The sequence below is a fragment of the Austrofundulus limnaeus genome, unplaced genomic scaffold (assembly GCF_001266775.1).
Source record: "Austrofundulus limnaeus strain Quisiro unplaced genomic scaffold, Austrofundulus_limnaeus-1.0 Scaffold30, whole genome shotgun sequence".
Taxonomy (NCBI): Eukaryota; Metazoa; Chordata; class Actinopteri; order Cyprinodontiformes; family Rivulidae; genus Austrofundulus; species Austrofundulus limnaeus.
In genome coordinates, this window is record NW_013952432.1 from 2,603,204 (window position 1) to 2,619,262 (window position 16,059).

The following is a 16,059-nucleotide window of genomic DNA, read 5'->3' on the forward strand; positions in this document are numbered from 1 at the left end:
TACTGAAATAAATCTACTTTTTCATGATATTCTAATTTTATGACCAGCACCTGTATATATTTTTTAAATGTTAACGTTGAATAATTTTGGATGCACTAGTCTATGCTCATCTTCACACTATGTCTGCTAAGTCCTGCTGGAGCCTGATGTGATACAGGTGTGATGAAAACCACTAGGATGTCGATGTTTTCTCATTCAACCACAGTTAAATCAAGTCTTGTCAAGGTGGTGTGATTTATCTGGGTAGTTTTTTTTTTGTTTTTTTTGTGTGTGTGTGTTTGTTTTTGTGACAATACTAAGCCAAAATGAAATAGGAGTAAAGACTTGAGAGGATGACATGTTTTGAAAGTGAAGATTTTTAGGAACCTTGGCTTTTGGGCTTGACAGAGATTTAAAGATGCGATGAGGTCACAGCCTACTTTGTGCATGTCCACAGTTGCTCTTTCTTAAAAATGCACCAGTTTGTATTGTTTCTCACCTGTCTTGCTTTGTCCTGATTGCATCACAATTACATTTTGATCATGTGCTAAAGAGGTTATTGATTGAAAAGATACGGTAAGCAGTGTCAAAAACAATATGAGCTTCAGATATTTTGAGAGAATCTTGACAGTTAAAGAAAAAAAAAGGAGAGAGAATCAATACTACAGCTCTGATCAGCTTCAACACTACAGAATGAATCTTAACCAGCACCGACCTTGAGCAAATAAGAACTTAGCATCAGTAATGTCAGTCAAATGTATTGGTAATTATATTTATGAAGATACATGTGAAAAAAAGAATAATGATGCTAATTTCAAGTCTTTCATACAGTATCAGTTTTCAAAGACACATTCAGTGTTATATTATAATAATCAAACAAAAGGGGAAAAAATATTTTGAAAAAAGTCAAACACCACTCCCAGCAGCAAGAACATATAAACCCTTGCTCTTCTCTCACCCTCTGTGCTCCTATTAAAATTCAGTCCCTTAGCAAATCTAAAGAGTGGGCAGTGCATCGACAGCTCATACGCTCTATATTAGCACAGCAGCGCTTTCTAGCTGTCCGGCTGAACTTACACCTCACACGCTTAGCTCCATTTGTCTGTTGAGTTGCAGTGGGAATACGTTTAAAATAACAGCCTCTGCAGTTCAGAATGAAGTTCAGATTTAAGTGGAGGTAATGCAGATTTCCAGTCCTGCGCGTCGAATCAAAGTGCACTTCTGAGTTTACAACCCATTCTGATGATTTATCTTCAGGCAGTTGAGAAGGTTTGCCAAAAAAAAAAAAAGTTTGCACACAGGTCAAACCTGGGGGGAGTCATCTTCCCCTCATATTTCCCAMACCTGTAAATACATGTCATCTCAGTCAGCCAGCTCTGAAAACAATACCTCCGGATGTTTACAAGTAAAAACACCAATGAWATCCAGCCAATGTGATCTGTTATCAGGAGCTGGTGTTGTGGGTTTTCTCTGATGTGTTTTTGAGAGTTGTTATTTTGCCCGAGTGTTCGGTTGAACCTGTCAGCTCAACCTGTGAGTTCTTCCAACAAGCTCATTAAATATGTTTGGTCACCTTGACTCCAGCACCATTATTTACTGATCCAGATCTTTGAGAAATTTCATTTGTCCTTAGGTGAGACCAGGCTATTTTGCATGCAGCAAATCAAACTCAAAAATCAATATGGGGGTCTCAGACTTTTTAAATCTTCCAGTGACTGTTAATTATATTTTCTCACTGGTGCGACAGATTTTTCTTGTCAGCATTTGAGGCTGTAATTCATTTTCTAAAAGGACTCTCATGACGACTTTCCTCTAACACACACTGGAGGATATTTTTCTTCCTCTTCTGCTTTATAATAATTCAAAAGAGGCCACAGAGGTAAGTACTGTATTGCATTTCAAGGACTCATACGTTGAGAAGTTCCTAAAGACACTTGTTAAATAAGCATTCATTAACATCCCCGCACAGATGACGCAGCGCAGAGCTGTCACCTCTAGGCAGCATTATAGCTCATAAAACCCACAGACAAAGCGATAGCATCAGAGCAGAGTCACAGTTTAATGCTTAGCTGATCTTCATTCAAAGCAAAGGGAAATCTAAAAGGYGCATATAGCAGCTGAGATGAGATCCTGACTGGGGTCAGACTTTGCTTTATGTTTTGATCTCCTGGTGGTTTTATTTTCCTTTTAWTGTGACAGAGAGCACCTTTTTGTGGTAAATGATAACTTGAAAAGAGCWGCAGGGGAGTATGTAGCAGTGCAACCCCCTAAAGAAAGCTGGCTCTGTTCTGCAGCATGTCCTCAGGCCAGGGGCTTACAACTAATGGCCTCCAGATTAACGCTCCACCAAGATGCCTGCTCTCTGTTTTTAGCTGAATTTGACTGTGCATGCTTCACTGTTCCCATCTGTCTGTTTTGCCCATTCAGATCACAATCTTTCTTCCGTCCTTGTCTTTTCCATCTTTGTGCATATTTGCTCTCCTCCCCATCCTCAAAAAGGGACTTCCTCCTTCTCTTGTATTAGCAGCCTGGGTGAGTTTATTCTGCCCAATCTTTTTATTCTTATCTTCGCTGATAGTCTTCCATCAGGACCTTTTTCAATTTGTAGGTAGCAATTGAGGCCGTGATTGTGCTGATTGTGTTGTTGGGGATGACAATCGAGTCTCCGAGCCGTACCGCTGTCATTCCCAGACTCTGTCACTCCTAAATCAGCTTTTTTTTCTCTGTCTCTCCCTTCCTCTTTTCTTTCCCTCAATCAATACATGACTTTCTCACCTGGTGGAAGGAACATTTACTGCCAGCAGCTGTAGTGAGTCAAGTAATCTGTTGGCAAGAGTCTAATAAGTACAATGTTTGTTGTATGTGGACTGGCCGCGCCTAAATGTGAGACCTCTACACGTCTTAGTATTCATTATGTATCTGGGAACTTCAGTGATAACAGATGATCGAAAATGGGCTGTTTTCACCTGCCAGGTCATAAACCACTCAGAGCTGCGTTTACATTAACTCTACATGCTCATATGCTGAGTGCTCATCAATCACGGCTTGATATTTTTAGATTTAATTACTGAGCTTGTGCTTCTTGCATTAATAGCCCTGAAAATGCCTGAACACAACAGTGCTTTTGAAAAATGTCATTTAAACCCTTCCCTAKTTTTTAATGATACATCCACTTTGGAAGATACATCTAAACTACTGAAACGATAATTATCTCGTTAAGATCTGGCGCCTTTCCCCCCCTGTACAGGTCAGGTATGGCTCAGTCCTCTAGAGACCCAATTAGGACATCATGCAGCACTCCAACTCTCTAGATAGTTATTTCTATCYGAAACCCTGAGTTACTTAACAGGCTCATTTCATATTTCTGTGTCTGTTTGTGTCCCTTGAGTAAGTCCCCTGTATTTGTCTTTATGGCAGTCACAGGGATGTGTTTAAACTGCGAGGGGTGTTTTTATTTTATTTTATTTATGTATTTATTTATTTTTGTTGCAGTCCTTTCCTCATTCAAAGGAAAGAAAAGTTAGCCTTTCATTAAATTCACAATGTGGTTGATGGCAGCTTTATTACTTTTACATAAAAAAGGCTGGAAACCAAAGGAAACAGTGTTAAAGCTAGCTGAATTATGCACAAAGCAAAACATACACAAAAAAGATAAAAAAAAACAATGAATACAGACAGATTCCAAATCTTTGAGCTGTACAGTGAAGAAACCTTTAACATCCTGTGTATTTTTGCAGCATCACTTAATAATTATTAATAATTCATACAAGACAATTGTACTTTTATGTAAACAAATTAAAGTCATTGTGACCCCTTTTAGACTGGATGATGACCAGCCAGAATATAGATGGTATTTGCAGGGTCTTGGTGGGGTCTTCATGCCCACATTAAGAAGGTAATGGCATCCATCTACACTTAATAAAATATCATAGGTCCACAATTTTGAACATGCACAAAAGTGAGGTTGYGGTGGTTCATWACTGGATATCAAGATTTTGAATGAAACTTGAGGGAGGGTGCTGGCAGTGATTAAATCTGTCTTTCGGGGGCAGACCTTTTTATAAGGTGTGGTACAGGGGTGGCCAAGCTCTCTGGATTTAAAAAAAATGGTTGCTACAGGTAATTCCAAATGGCTTGGGAAATTGAGACCAAATTCAATACTTTTTAAAGGAAAAAAATCATAAATTTATTCTTTAATGTTGTGTCATTCCTTTATTCAGATATCCAAGCACTGTGCCAAGTTATTGTTAAGCAATATTTGATATATCAGTATAGCCTAAAATAACAATTTATGATAAATGATTTTATTATTTTAATATTTTAAATATTTTTTTAAGTACAGGCCTATAAATGAGAAAGTTTTATTCTGAAAGTAAAAGTGAAACTCRGTGCATGTTGTTGAACAAGAACATGGCTTTCACATTGGTCCTTGAGCCCGTTTTTCTTTCTGCTAGAGCCGGAGCTTACATTTGTGGAAAAGTAAAGAGCTGGTGCTAAGTGAGCTTTGGCTCTGGTTTAGCACTGCAACCTATTTGGTAAAAAMGAAAATCTAAGCCTCTAATCCTGGTTGGTAGTCCGGGCCCCTGAGCAGATGTACTGTCAACAGTGTGAAGGATAACGACACATACATCAAGAAGCTATCTGAATTCTGCAGGAAGCTTCCAGAAGCACAGCTAAACAACAGCTTAAATCCAGTAAAACATTGGTTTTATGTGTGCTGATTGTGATTGTCTCCTGCAATTCAYCGTGTTGTCCATTTGCTGCAGTAGACAATGACATCCCCCGAGGAGAGTATTATCTGTTAGGACACCTTTATGTGACCAGACACCTTTGTTTTCTTGCACACTTGCTTCCATGTGTATTTTTTTTGTTCTYTTGCAAGATAGAATTCAGTTGAAATCATAGCTCAGTCAGAAAGTTTGTTTCGACCCACCTAAACTTTACAGCAAACAAAGCTGAATGTATGGGTGGGAGGCAGTCRGGAGATTAAGACCTTCACAGTTGATTATATCAACCACACAAGTAGTCAATGTGCAGGAACTGTTCTCTAGCTACATTAGCTAGCTAAACGTTTTTTTCTTAAATCCCCCTTTAAAAGAAAAGAAAAAAAAATGACACTTGCAATTGGTGATTGAACGTACGGATGCAGATAAAAAACTGAGAAAGACAGAACAGGAAGTGACATGATGCTGGTATGGATTTGCAGTCACCCAGGATATAGCAAATTAAAAAAAAAAATAGATGTTTTGCTTCCCATATCAGAAGCTTTATAAATTAAAAACTGAGGTGTGGAGCTCAAAGCTTTAAACTGAATGAGATGAGACATGACAAACTGGAGTCAATATAATACTAACTGTGGAATGTCCAGGGTACATGATGGAAAGCAAGGCAACAAGCAAGAGAGCTAAGGTTGAAAAAAAAACTCTTAGAGGTTGAAGACAAGTAAAGAGCACTCAAAAAAACAACAACGTATCGAAAATAAGACAGGACTGAAATAAATTCAAGAATCAAAGCAAAGACAATACAAATGCTTAAAAAGTAATTGGAAGGACAGGAAAATGTCAGGAAATGAAGGAAACAACTCTTTAGAAACCATATAGAGCTTGCTTGGATTTAACATTTTGCTGGGAAACTTGTTTTGAATCCATGTTTTTGACTACATCTGAAATTTCTTTTCAAAATACTTTATTAGCCAACTGTTTTTGTTAAACTTATACTTCTTTGTGTCATGAATTGACAACAGTCTCAAGATGAGCGGGACCAGAACCAGAGTAAAATTCAAGTGATTTATTTACAATGTGGTGAACAACAAAAAACTAGAATGTGCAACAAAGGGAACAAGAATAAAGGGAGTCTAGGTTCAGCAAGAACTGAAAACACAAGGAGAGGCAGGATGAGTCTCAGCAGAAGTTATTAGACAAAAAGATCTTGAGGTTAAAGGGTTTTGTTGTGGTAGCTTACAGTAACTCTGGAGGCAGACAACTTGGGAGGAGGCACGTGGAAATAGAGAACTGAGGTTCCAAGAAGCAAGTGAGGCAGTCCAAAAAGTCCAACAGTTGAACAGGTGAGTCCAACTTGTAAGCTGATTCCAGGAGGCCGACACTGGCAAGGAGGTTGGGTAAGGTCTGAGAACAAGGGGAATAAAGACAAGGTTCCAAAAAAAAAAAACACACTTAGAAGTTCTAGTGAAATGATACTTGCTGTTAAACATTAAAGCAAGGTGGCCAGGAGATGTACCCAGAAGGCATGATGCTCCAGCGAAGACCAAGTCTCAGAATGAGCCTTTTAAACCCAGTGAGCCTCATCAGGAGAGTGGAAACAGCTGTGGGAAGTGGAGAGCCTTGAAACCAATTAAGCAGAGCAGGGCAGGTGCAAGCAGAATCATCACACTTTGTGATGTTATATTTAAATAATATTAAGTATTTTGTTTGTTAGCTATTTAAGTTATTAACAAAYCAAGCTTTAATGCAGTGTGTTCTTTTTTTGAGTTCTGATGGATCTTTAAATAGGCTTTTAGACTTTAATCATAGTTTTTAAATAAAATGTTGAAAAATAATTATTGTTATGACTTGGATGATATTTTAATTTAAATAACACAAAACTCTGATTGTATGACATCAGAACTGACATCAAAATGAAATACTATCCAAAGATATTTTTAAGTTGTATCTAATTAAATTCAGTTGGACGAATAAAATCAATCTCCAGGGTTTTTAAAAGGACGAGKGGTTCTCCCTTACTACAAATATGCTTTTCTTTCAATAATTAGTATTTACAACAGCTTTAAAARCAGTGTGTGGGTTTGCTGTGCTAAATGTCAAGATTTTGATTTCTGCTTTCTTGTAAACAAATTAAAGCATCCACATTGGATGTGACCTTAATTTCAGAGTTGTAACATGTAGCCAATTTTTTTCTTTTTCTTTTTCTTTTTTTGTAAGCATCAGTGAAGTGGTTCTTTGCAGAAACTAGCCTTCAACATTTCATGATTGGAGGTGCATATTTTCCTCAACCTTATATAACTTTTTTAAAACTAAGACCAGGAGATAAGAGGGAGTTATTTTTCTATGTTGGGCAAACATTTTAAATGACTTTAAGTGCAGTTTCTAGCAATATTGTGAGATTTCATAAGATGTATGAGAATATGCTGAGGATGACTCTCAGCTGCTGTTATTACAGTATATCAAACTTTTTTGGTGAAATGCAGTTAGTTGTGGCAACCATTTTGAATAACCCTATATGTTCAAGAGCTGTAGATAAACTACCTAYGATAAGTGACTGACAATTTCATTAAAATCTATACAGTGGCCCATGACATATTTTATAAAAAGACAGATCATTTTATTCCTAACAGATAATGGTGTTTATGCAAAGGTAGTGTATAACCTAGCCTATTCCTTTTGGAGTTTGTGTTGTGATTGACTCTTAACTACTGACACTCCGATTTTTAGCCCAGTTTATTTTAACTGACTAAATTGACTAATCAACTTTATTCAACACAAAACAGTAATAACTTAGTCGTGACATTACATTTAGTAATAAATTTGAACATTTTTTTAAACATAAAACTGACAAAATATCGCCAAAAATCTTTCACGCCACTAAGATGAACAGTGGTTGAGATTTTCACTTGTGAAGTAACAGGAAGTGATGTCAAAGGGGAACCTCTGAATGTGAACAGGGCATTGCTAAATGGCTGATAACACAGACTGCAGAAAATAATCTGATGTTTATTTTGATTATTTTTGAGTCACTATCAGAGAGAAGTGAAGAAGAGTTTGAGTTCAAATAAAGACCAGGAAGTTTTTTCTTTCCTTAAATAGATCTCCTTTTGATGTCACTTCATGTTTCATTWTAGCTGAGCCAAGTTCAAAAGACAACGTGCTAGTTATGTGACTAAAGGTGTGAAATCATGTGCATTATGCCAAGTTTCTTAAATATAAAGATCTTTTCTTTGACTTGGCTTTGTATTTGAAGGATACAATGAGTCAACCTCAATGCATATTTCAAGCACTAACACCTCTTGGAGGATTTTGATATTTTTCCTGTAACTCTGTTACTTCTCATCCTGAGATGATCTAACTCTGAAWGGCTGTGAAAAATGTGYATTCCTTCAAGGGATGCTAGGCCATAAATTTGCCTCAGTTTTCAAACTATATTTACTATGAAGTTCAGATATTTTTTATGGACAGAAGCAAATCATATAAAAAAATTGCCAGTATCAGTTAAGCAGAAATTTTAGCAGACTGAGCAAACACACACGCAGCTGTGAGGCAACAGTTCAGCAATGCAACATCAGGCTGSGTGTGAAGCCTTCGTAAAGACCTCCTTCCATATCAGACGGTGTCAAAGCTGCTGATTAAAACATCTATTAAACTGCACTGCAGCACAGAGACACGGAGGGGGAGAGGTGGTTGCAAAGTGAGTAAATAATCAGTCCCCCCCCCCCCTCAAATCACACAGCACATATAGAAATACTCTAATGAGAAAGTGATGCCTGCTGGTAAGAAAAGGGCAGCAGAGAAAATTCACCTTGTTCGCTATYGATTGTGTGGGGTAGATCATTTAAACAATTCAATTACAGCGAAAAGCCTTTGTAGCGCTGAATTGATCTCCTTTTCTTCTGCTGTTCGTCTGGTTTACATCTTCAGTACATGTGCTTTGGAGTGAAGTGTGGGCTCCTGTCGTGCGTTGCGTTTGCTAAACTGCCTAGGCCGGAAATCATGTCTTACAAAAACCCTCGATACCTGACAGACACTATTTGTATGCTCGGGCTTCCACCTGCTCAACCTGGAAGGTCGTAACTGGATGTTGTTGGCCCATTTCCAGTCCCTGACGCATTGTGACTGCCTTCTAGGCATTAAACTCTAAAGAGCTTTGCTGGAATGCACTAGGAATATTCTATTTGGATGTGCCACTTTGTGATTCATTTTGAGAAGCCTTGCTGAATTGAAAAGAATTTAGACTGACTGAGGTTCCTTAAATAAGAGGAAACAATCTCCCACAGAAATGTTTGTCATTCTGCCTCATAGCCCTAAAAGTGTTGTGGCGTTCCAGAGTGCCATTAGACTAGGGGGACCATTCGAGGGGTTTTGACAAAAACTGGTGAGTCGTGATATTCGATCTGCTTTTGGACAATGCAAAGCAGTCGCCCAACAGCGAACAGAGGCCTGCCCATTCGTCTTTTGCAGTCCTTCCATGTGACACTCTCCTCCCTTCTTTTGCCTCTATTTGCTCCCTTATTAGAGAGTGTGAAGTGGTGTTTGAATTTAGTTCCTGGGCCTCTTCCTCAGCAGCCAGCAGTAGCTCGATGAGCAGCAGGAAAAGAAATATGGACCCACGGAACAATATTTCACTGGCACCGGCTTGACATTGATGGATAGAGAATCATTAGACATTTGCCAGTTTGCTTGGGCGTAGAGTTATTTTCAGCAGTAATGTATGGGAGCGGGAGCAGAGGCTGGAGGAGGGCTTCTGGTACAATCTCAGAGGCCCATGGATTCTACTTTGGTGGAGTTGTGAACAAATTTGGAAGTAAATTGTGGGTGACGGAAAACACATAAGGGGACATGACAGAATATTTGAACAAAGACCTAGCTTTGTGCATTCAGTTTATATACATATATACAGATATTCAACATTGTATACTATTGGTTTTCAATGACTTTCAGATCTACTTCAACCACCGTTTTTTTCCAGCTAATTCACAAATAAAAGCAAATCTTCAATCAGCATATTTGCTCTATTATTTAAAATTTGAAGTGAGGTTAAAATAGGATTACACTTGTTCTCTCTGCATTTTCAGCTTCCGCTATTTTGAAAAATGACCATTTTAGGTTGTGCACAAAATTTTCCTGCCCTTCTCCGCCCACATTAATCCCACATCGGCTCGTTTTGTGTCCACATTAGCAGCCAGCCTCCACATTAATGATTTGTTCTATTTGTGTACACTACTGAAGTGAACATAGGACAATTTGGAGCAGTTTTTTTTAATATTTATTTATTTTTTATCATCTGTGTTGTTTTTAGACTTTGACTTTAATAAACCTATGATAAACAGCTCTTAAAGTGTCTGTGACCTGCATTTCCTGCAATACACAARTGGTAGAAAACATCTTAAAATTAACATTTACGTAGGAATAGTGCCTTAAGCATATCTACTTAAAATACTACCCAATAAAGGAATAATCTACCAAACACAAATTTCCTCATTTTTTTGTGCTAAGTATATCTGCAGCATATACCATATGAATTATTTATTATATATACTTAATAATAATAATAATAATAATAATAATAATAATAATAATAATAATAATAATAATAATAATAATAATAATAATAATAATAATAATATATTTTTGAAGGCACCTTTCATGGCACTAAATGACACCATACAATTAAAATACAATACAATAAAACAAAACAGAAAAATAACAGAGAATGAAAATACCAATAAAACATCATATATACCAATTAACAAAAAAAAACATTGTACATACAGTAACAATAAAACATCCTACATAATATAGGGTTTAAGATGGCAGTTATACTGAATATGCTTGTTTGAAGACAATGGTTTTAATCCGTGATTTAAAAATGGAGGGTGTTTGATGTCCTGTGGTAGAGCGTTCCAGAGGTGGGGTCCTGACGGACTAAAGGCTCTTGAACCCATGTGGTCTGAAGAACTAATTGAGCATATTCTTCAAATGGGAATTTTGCCCTAGTTGTTAAAAAATTGTAGCAGTAGAAAAAATAACTACTACCATAATTTTGTCTAATTCTAAATTACGAGGATTTGTTCGGTCCTTGTAAAGCTGAAGCTATCTTCTGTTTATGGTTACTACTGTATGTTGTGGTTTTACCTATTTTTCGACTTGGACCTCTTTTTTTAAAAAAAGCTTGCTTCAAGTATAAATGAGTCCATTACTGTGTTTTCAGCTCTTCCTGCCTCCTGTCAGCTAATGGCACACACTCATCAATCTCTCTCTTTCTCTGCAGTGATGGTTCTGCTAATTGTGACGATGCGCCGGAGAAGGAAGCAGCCCCTCATCCTCGAGGAGGAGCGGGACATCAGAGAGAACATCGTTCGTTACGACGACGAGGGCGGGGGAGAGGAGGACACGGAGGCTTTCGACATGGTCACCTTACGGAACCTCAACATCGTCCGAGACCCCAGCGTGCGGCGAGACGTCACGCCAGACACCCCCACCTACTTCCATTACACCGCAGCTTCTCGCCCGCCTTACAAGTCCCTGCCTGATAACGTGGTGTTTCGGGAGTTTATTTGGGAGCGACTGAAGGACGCCGACGTGGACCCGACGGCTCCCCCGTACGACTCTCTGCAGACGTACGCTTTTGAAGGCAGCGGCTCTGTGGCCGAGTCGCTAAGTTCGCTGGAGTCATTAAGTACAGACTCGGATCAGAACTACGACTACCTCAGCAACTGGGGTCCACGCTTTAAAAAGCTGGCAGACCTGTACGGCAACAGTGACAGCGGCAGCGTATTCTCATAGCCCCTAAATGTTTCCTCCTAACAATCCTTGAACTTAAAAATACCCGAGTAATATATTGTCAGAGAAAATGATTTTGTCTGCCTTAGTGCATGGGAGGGGAAAAAAGATTCAAAGACAACACAAGAGATTGAACGGAAAAAAAAACTCTTTGACTTCAAAGATTTTTGGTTTGTTTACCTCCCTGTATGGATTTTCAAACGCGTGCCATGGCGAGTTTTGACACAGACTTCAAATGTGGCTCGACTGAGGAGGAAGCCTTGTGTGCAAGAGACATTAAAGGTTTCACATTTTAGGCCCGAGTCCAGCCGTTGACTGCAGAATGCATTACACGTTGAAGCTTTTTAATTTTTTTATTTTTTTTTTATGTAGAGGCACCTGTCCTTTCATTCCAGTGATGGGCACAGACCCAACACTTTTGCTTTGATGCATTCCTTTGCTATCTTTGTGCTAAAAAAAAAAAAAAACATAGAAGTTTCTCATGAAATGCTGTCTCTCTGGCAGCTGATCGGTAGTCACTTGGCTGCTTATMTGAAATATGAGAACAATTTATGTTTCGTTCTCTACCTTTTCGGAAAAAAAGGGTAACAGGCTGTATTTTCTAAACTTTTACATCCAGAGCCACATTACCCACAGACTCAATCATACCTCTGAACACTATGTGACATGAACACATAATACAATATAAGCAAGTAGTTGGTGTGCTAAGGAAGTGACGTGACAAAAAAAAAGACACTCTTTAGTTTGATGTATCTACAGGGTGAAACAAAAAATATATATAATTTCTCTTTTTCTCCTAACAACACATTTTGCAGATGTTGCAATGTAGTGCGTGTCCCAGTCTGTTTCTACTTCTGCCTTTCTATTGCCAMGTCCGATGTATCATTTCTCAGCTATAAACTGTCAGGATTTAGTTGTTCCGCTTTTGTACGAGGCCGGTGGCTCTGCGGACCTGTGCCGCATCTGAAAGCTGCGCCGACAGATCTGTCCTTATTGTGCTGCAGATGCACGCCACTTACACTTGAAAAAAAAAAGAAAAGAAAAAATGTTTAAATAAAAATAAAGAAGTATTTGTTTTGTAGGTGGCAGACATTACCAGGGTGAAGTTGCAGTTTGTAAGTATTTTATTTTATTTGATATTTTTTGCTTCTGTAGTTTGCAAAATCAAGCTTATATTGTAATTTAAAATTCAAATGAAAATACTGTATGGTTTGAATATTGATGGTAAAAGGACACTCTGTAAGATAATGATATTGTGGCAATTTTTCAACTGTTTGTTTCTCAGCTTCAATTGGGTTATGTTACACTTGGGTGTGCACATGTGCAGCCGATACATTTTATTATTTATTTCAAAGAGGCAGAACTGTGCAAATGATGTTTTTATCCTTTTGCTGAAAATAAAAATTGATATTCAGTTCCTTTAAAGGCTGAAGGGTTTTATTTTAGGTTAGATGAACATTACCAGAAAAAAAAGGATGTAAGAATAATGTCATCTCTAGCCACTAACTTCAACCAACTTGTAACATTTGCAATCAGTGACTGCACTTTTATTAATTTATTGTTCATTAAAACGACTCAGGAAGCTAAAGAAGAAAAGAGTGAAGAAGGCAGGCGAGATGTTTTATTTCTGATGAGGCTTCTGCATGAAAGATCTGATAAAGACAAAGCGTTTACACTCCACCGAGGCTCGTGTGATGACTGCAAGGCTCATTGTCGACCGTTTATGGAGTCTTTTGCAAATTAATAGTGGTGTGTAGAAAAAARAGGCTTCAGTATAGGTTCAAAAACTGAATTTCCTATAATGATTAAGCTCTAGCTCCTTAAAAATAATGACTAAAAAATTATGAGAAAGATTAAACCATTAGGTACACCACATTTGATCACATCTTTATATTCAACAGAGCTTCAGAGATAATATACTCCTTGGATTTGGTGTCTAGATATATATAAACCTATACTTACTGTATGATGGCTTGTCTACATTCATTGTACTCAAACTGCACATCCCTGAGTGGTGTGCAAATAATTTTAGACAAGATCCAAGTTAGCTCACATCTTAAGTAATGTAAAGCAGGCATGGATAAAGAAAAGTTGAAGCAGTGATTCATCTGTTTTTGAAAGGTTTTTGTGCACACTGTATGCACAGTAATGGTAAACTTGTAATTGTTAGTGTCTTAAAACAACTCTAATCTCAAAAATGTCATTGTAGATCAGGAAAATACTTGTGAATTTTTATATTACTGAGCAATTTCATATTAGATTTTATTACGTACTGCCAGGTCACTTCTGGCAGAAAAAAACAGCATAATCTGAATACAATGGCATTTATAGATTAGTGCTTGCATGAATAACTTTGTATTTTTATGATTAGTGTTTTTTTTTTCAATTGATGCAATTCACGATGGCTTTGTTCCCATACAAAAATGTTTCTAGCTCAAAAATCTAGTCAGAAGTTTTTTTTTTTTCTAAATTATTTATTCAGTATTACACGTTTAACTAATTAATGCATGGTTGTTAAACTCTGTGATTATTTTATTTTATTTTTTAATTTTTTGTACTTTTGTTTTTAGTGATTCCACTTCAGGGCAATACTGCCAGTCAAAAACTACTCATAGTAGTTTTATGCATCAGCATGGAGACACTGGTAGCCCACTCTTTCAGACAGAACAGCTTGAACTCTAGGTTGAGGTTTAGTTTTCTCATAATAATTGCTCCACTTTGGTCCCTCAGCAATATTTCTGTTGGAACAATTTCAAGACCCAACCACTTATGAACACTAGTGTTGTTTTTTTTAACAATCCTTTTGGATGAACACTCTTCATTTGCTCATGGAATCCGTGTTACTGAAAGTCATGCTCTTCTTTTGAAGTTCACACAGGTTGTTTTTTTTTTTATTGAACTTCACAATTCGTTGCTATTTCAATTCTGGTCAGTCATTTTTACCAAAATGCATTTACTTTCATTTCTATTTCCCCCCGCTGAATAAACAGTTTAAGGTATTTTCCATCCTGCTGAATACCAAAGATTGTTGGTCTTCTAAAATCCAACCAGAACATCAGCATACTAATTATTGCTAYTGTTTAACTGAAAAAAAAAAACTTACCTCTAATTTAAACTTTGTAATAAAAATGTGCATTGAAGCGGCTCACAGTTTTTCAACACACACATTTGGAAGGGTTGTTTCATGGTAAATGTGACACTTTTTAGTTGAGTGAATATATTGCAGAGATAGTTCATTTTTAAGTAGCAAAGTATCCTCTCACTATCCAAAGATAGACAGAATTTTTTWAATTAGTGTTACTCCACTGATATTAGAAACAGTGTTGATTTTAGAAAAAAAAAGTCCAAAATTTGCAGTCATACAGCAGAAGCTTCTAACTTCTTAGATGCCAGTTTCAGCTCTAAGAAGAACAAGGATTTCTATAACATATGGTGTGGCACTGATCTGCAGATCACACACTCCATGTGGGATTACACAAAGAGACAAACACAGATATGATCTAAATCCACAGAGGAATCATGGCTGTTGTTTTCAAGATGTTTGGAAAAAGTGCAAGTGAACCACCGAACACTATACAGCTGATCTTTTCTTTTTCTTTCTGTCCTTTGTTTTATTTGATTTGATTTATTGTCATGCAAAGTAATCAAAAGCTATTTGGGCATATGTTTTTGGTGCCTGAAAAAGCTTTGATCATTAGTTTACAGATGGATGGTGCCCAAAATAAACAACCACAATTTTTGCATTTCAATTGTATCCTTTTTTTATTTTTATTTTTTACTTTCAAGGCATTTGACAGCTTTTATTTTTTTCTTCATGGCTTGCACAATAAAGAGTTGTGTCAGAAAGAAAACAGCTTGCATCTCGTGCATTTTTGAGGTTCATGAATACAACAGACAGTATAATTTACCGTGATGCAAGAGATTGCAATAAACTCGTTTAGCATTTCTGCTTGGTAAATATTTGACTTATCACAGGTAATGACACGGTTTCTGAAGCTTTGAACCTTACAAAATAATAAAAAAGGCATATTTTTGTGAACACGTGTGATCTTCAGGGGCAGTTCACTCAAAACCGCAGAGTTTATTCACCCTGCTGCACACATGGGTTAATATACTTGAAATTATTATTTAAGATAAGTTAATGTTATTTTATATGTACTCGAAGTATGGAAATGATTACATTATTTTTATCTAGACATTTCAATAGTGGGTCACGATAGCTCAATGGTCATTGCAGTGGTACTGTAAGGCAGCAGGACTGAGCCTGGTTGTAATGGGAAGGGCATCTRGTGTTAAAAACTGCTAAATTTATTGTGCAAGCTGCTAAATATTTTTTATATGTAAAACAGATCTTAGATCGTTAATTATATTGTTATTTTGCCACAAAAATTTAGTTTTCTTGTAATAGGTTAAATCACGTTGCTTTAGCTTTGAAGATTTTTTTTTGTTTTGCAAATAATAAAAAAAAATCTGGACTTGCATGAACAACATGATATTTAAGTTTTCCCTGTTCTAAGAAAACAAAATTTACAAACATCAAGACTTTTCCAAAGCTCCCTAACTCAAAGTA

At 37.1% G+C, this 16,059-nt stretch overlaps 1 protein-coding gene across 2 annotated transcripts in view; it reads left to right on the forward strand.

Annotated features, from left to right (window-relative positions):
- LOC106515574 (cadherin-7) overlaps nt 1-14,629 on the forward strand; it is a 155,400-nt gene extending 140,771 nt beyond the window's left edge. For both annotated transcript variants that reach the window (XM_014005431.1, XM_014005433.1), the window contains one exon: nt 10,978-14,629. In XM_014005431.1, the coding sequence (XP_013860885.1) occupies nt 10,978-11,492 (515 nt within the window). In that variant the 3' untranslated portion in view covers nt 11,493-14,629. The remainder of the gene's footprint in view (nt 1-10,977) is intronic.
- Nucleotides 14,630-16,059: the final 1,430 nt, after the last annotated feature.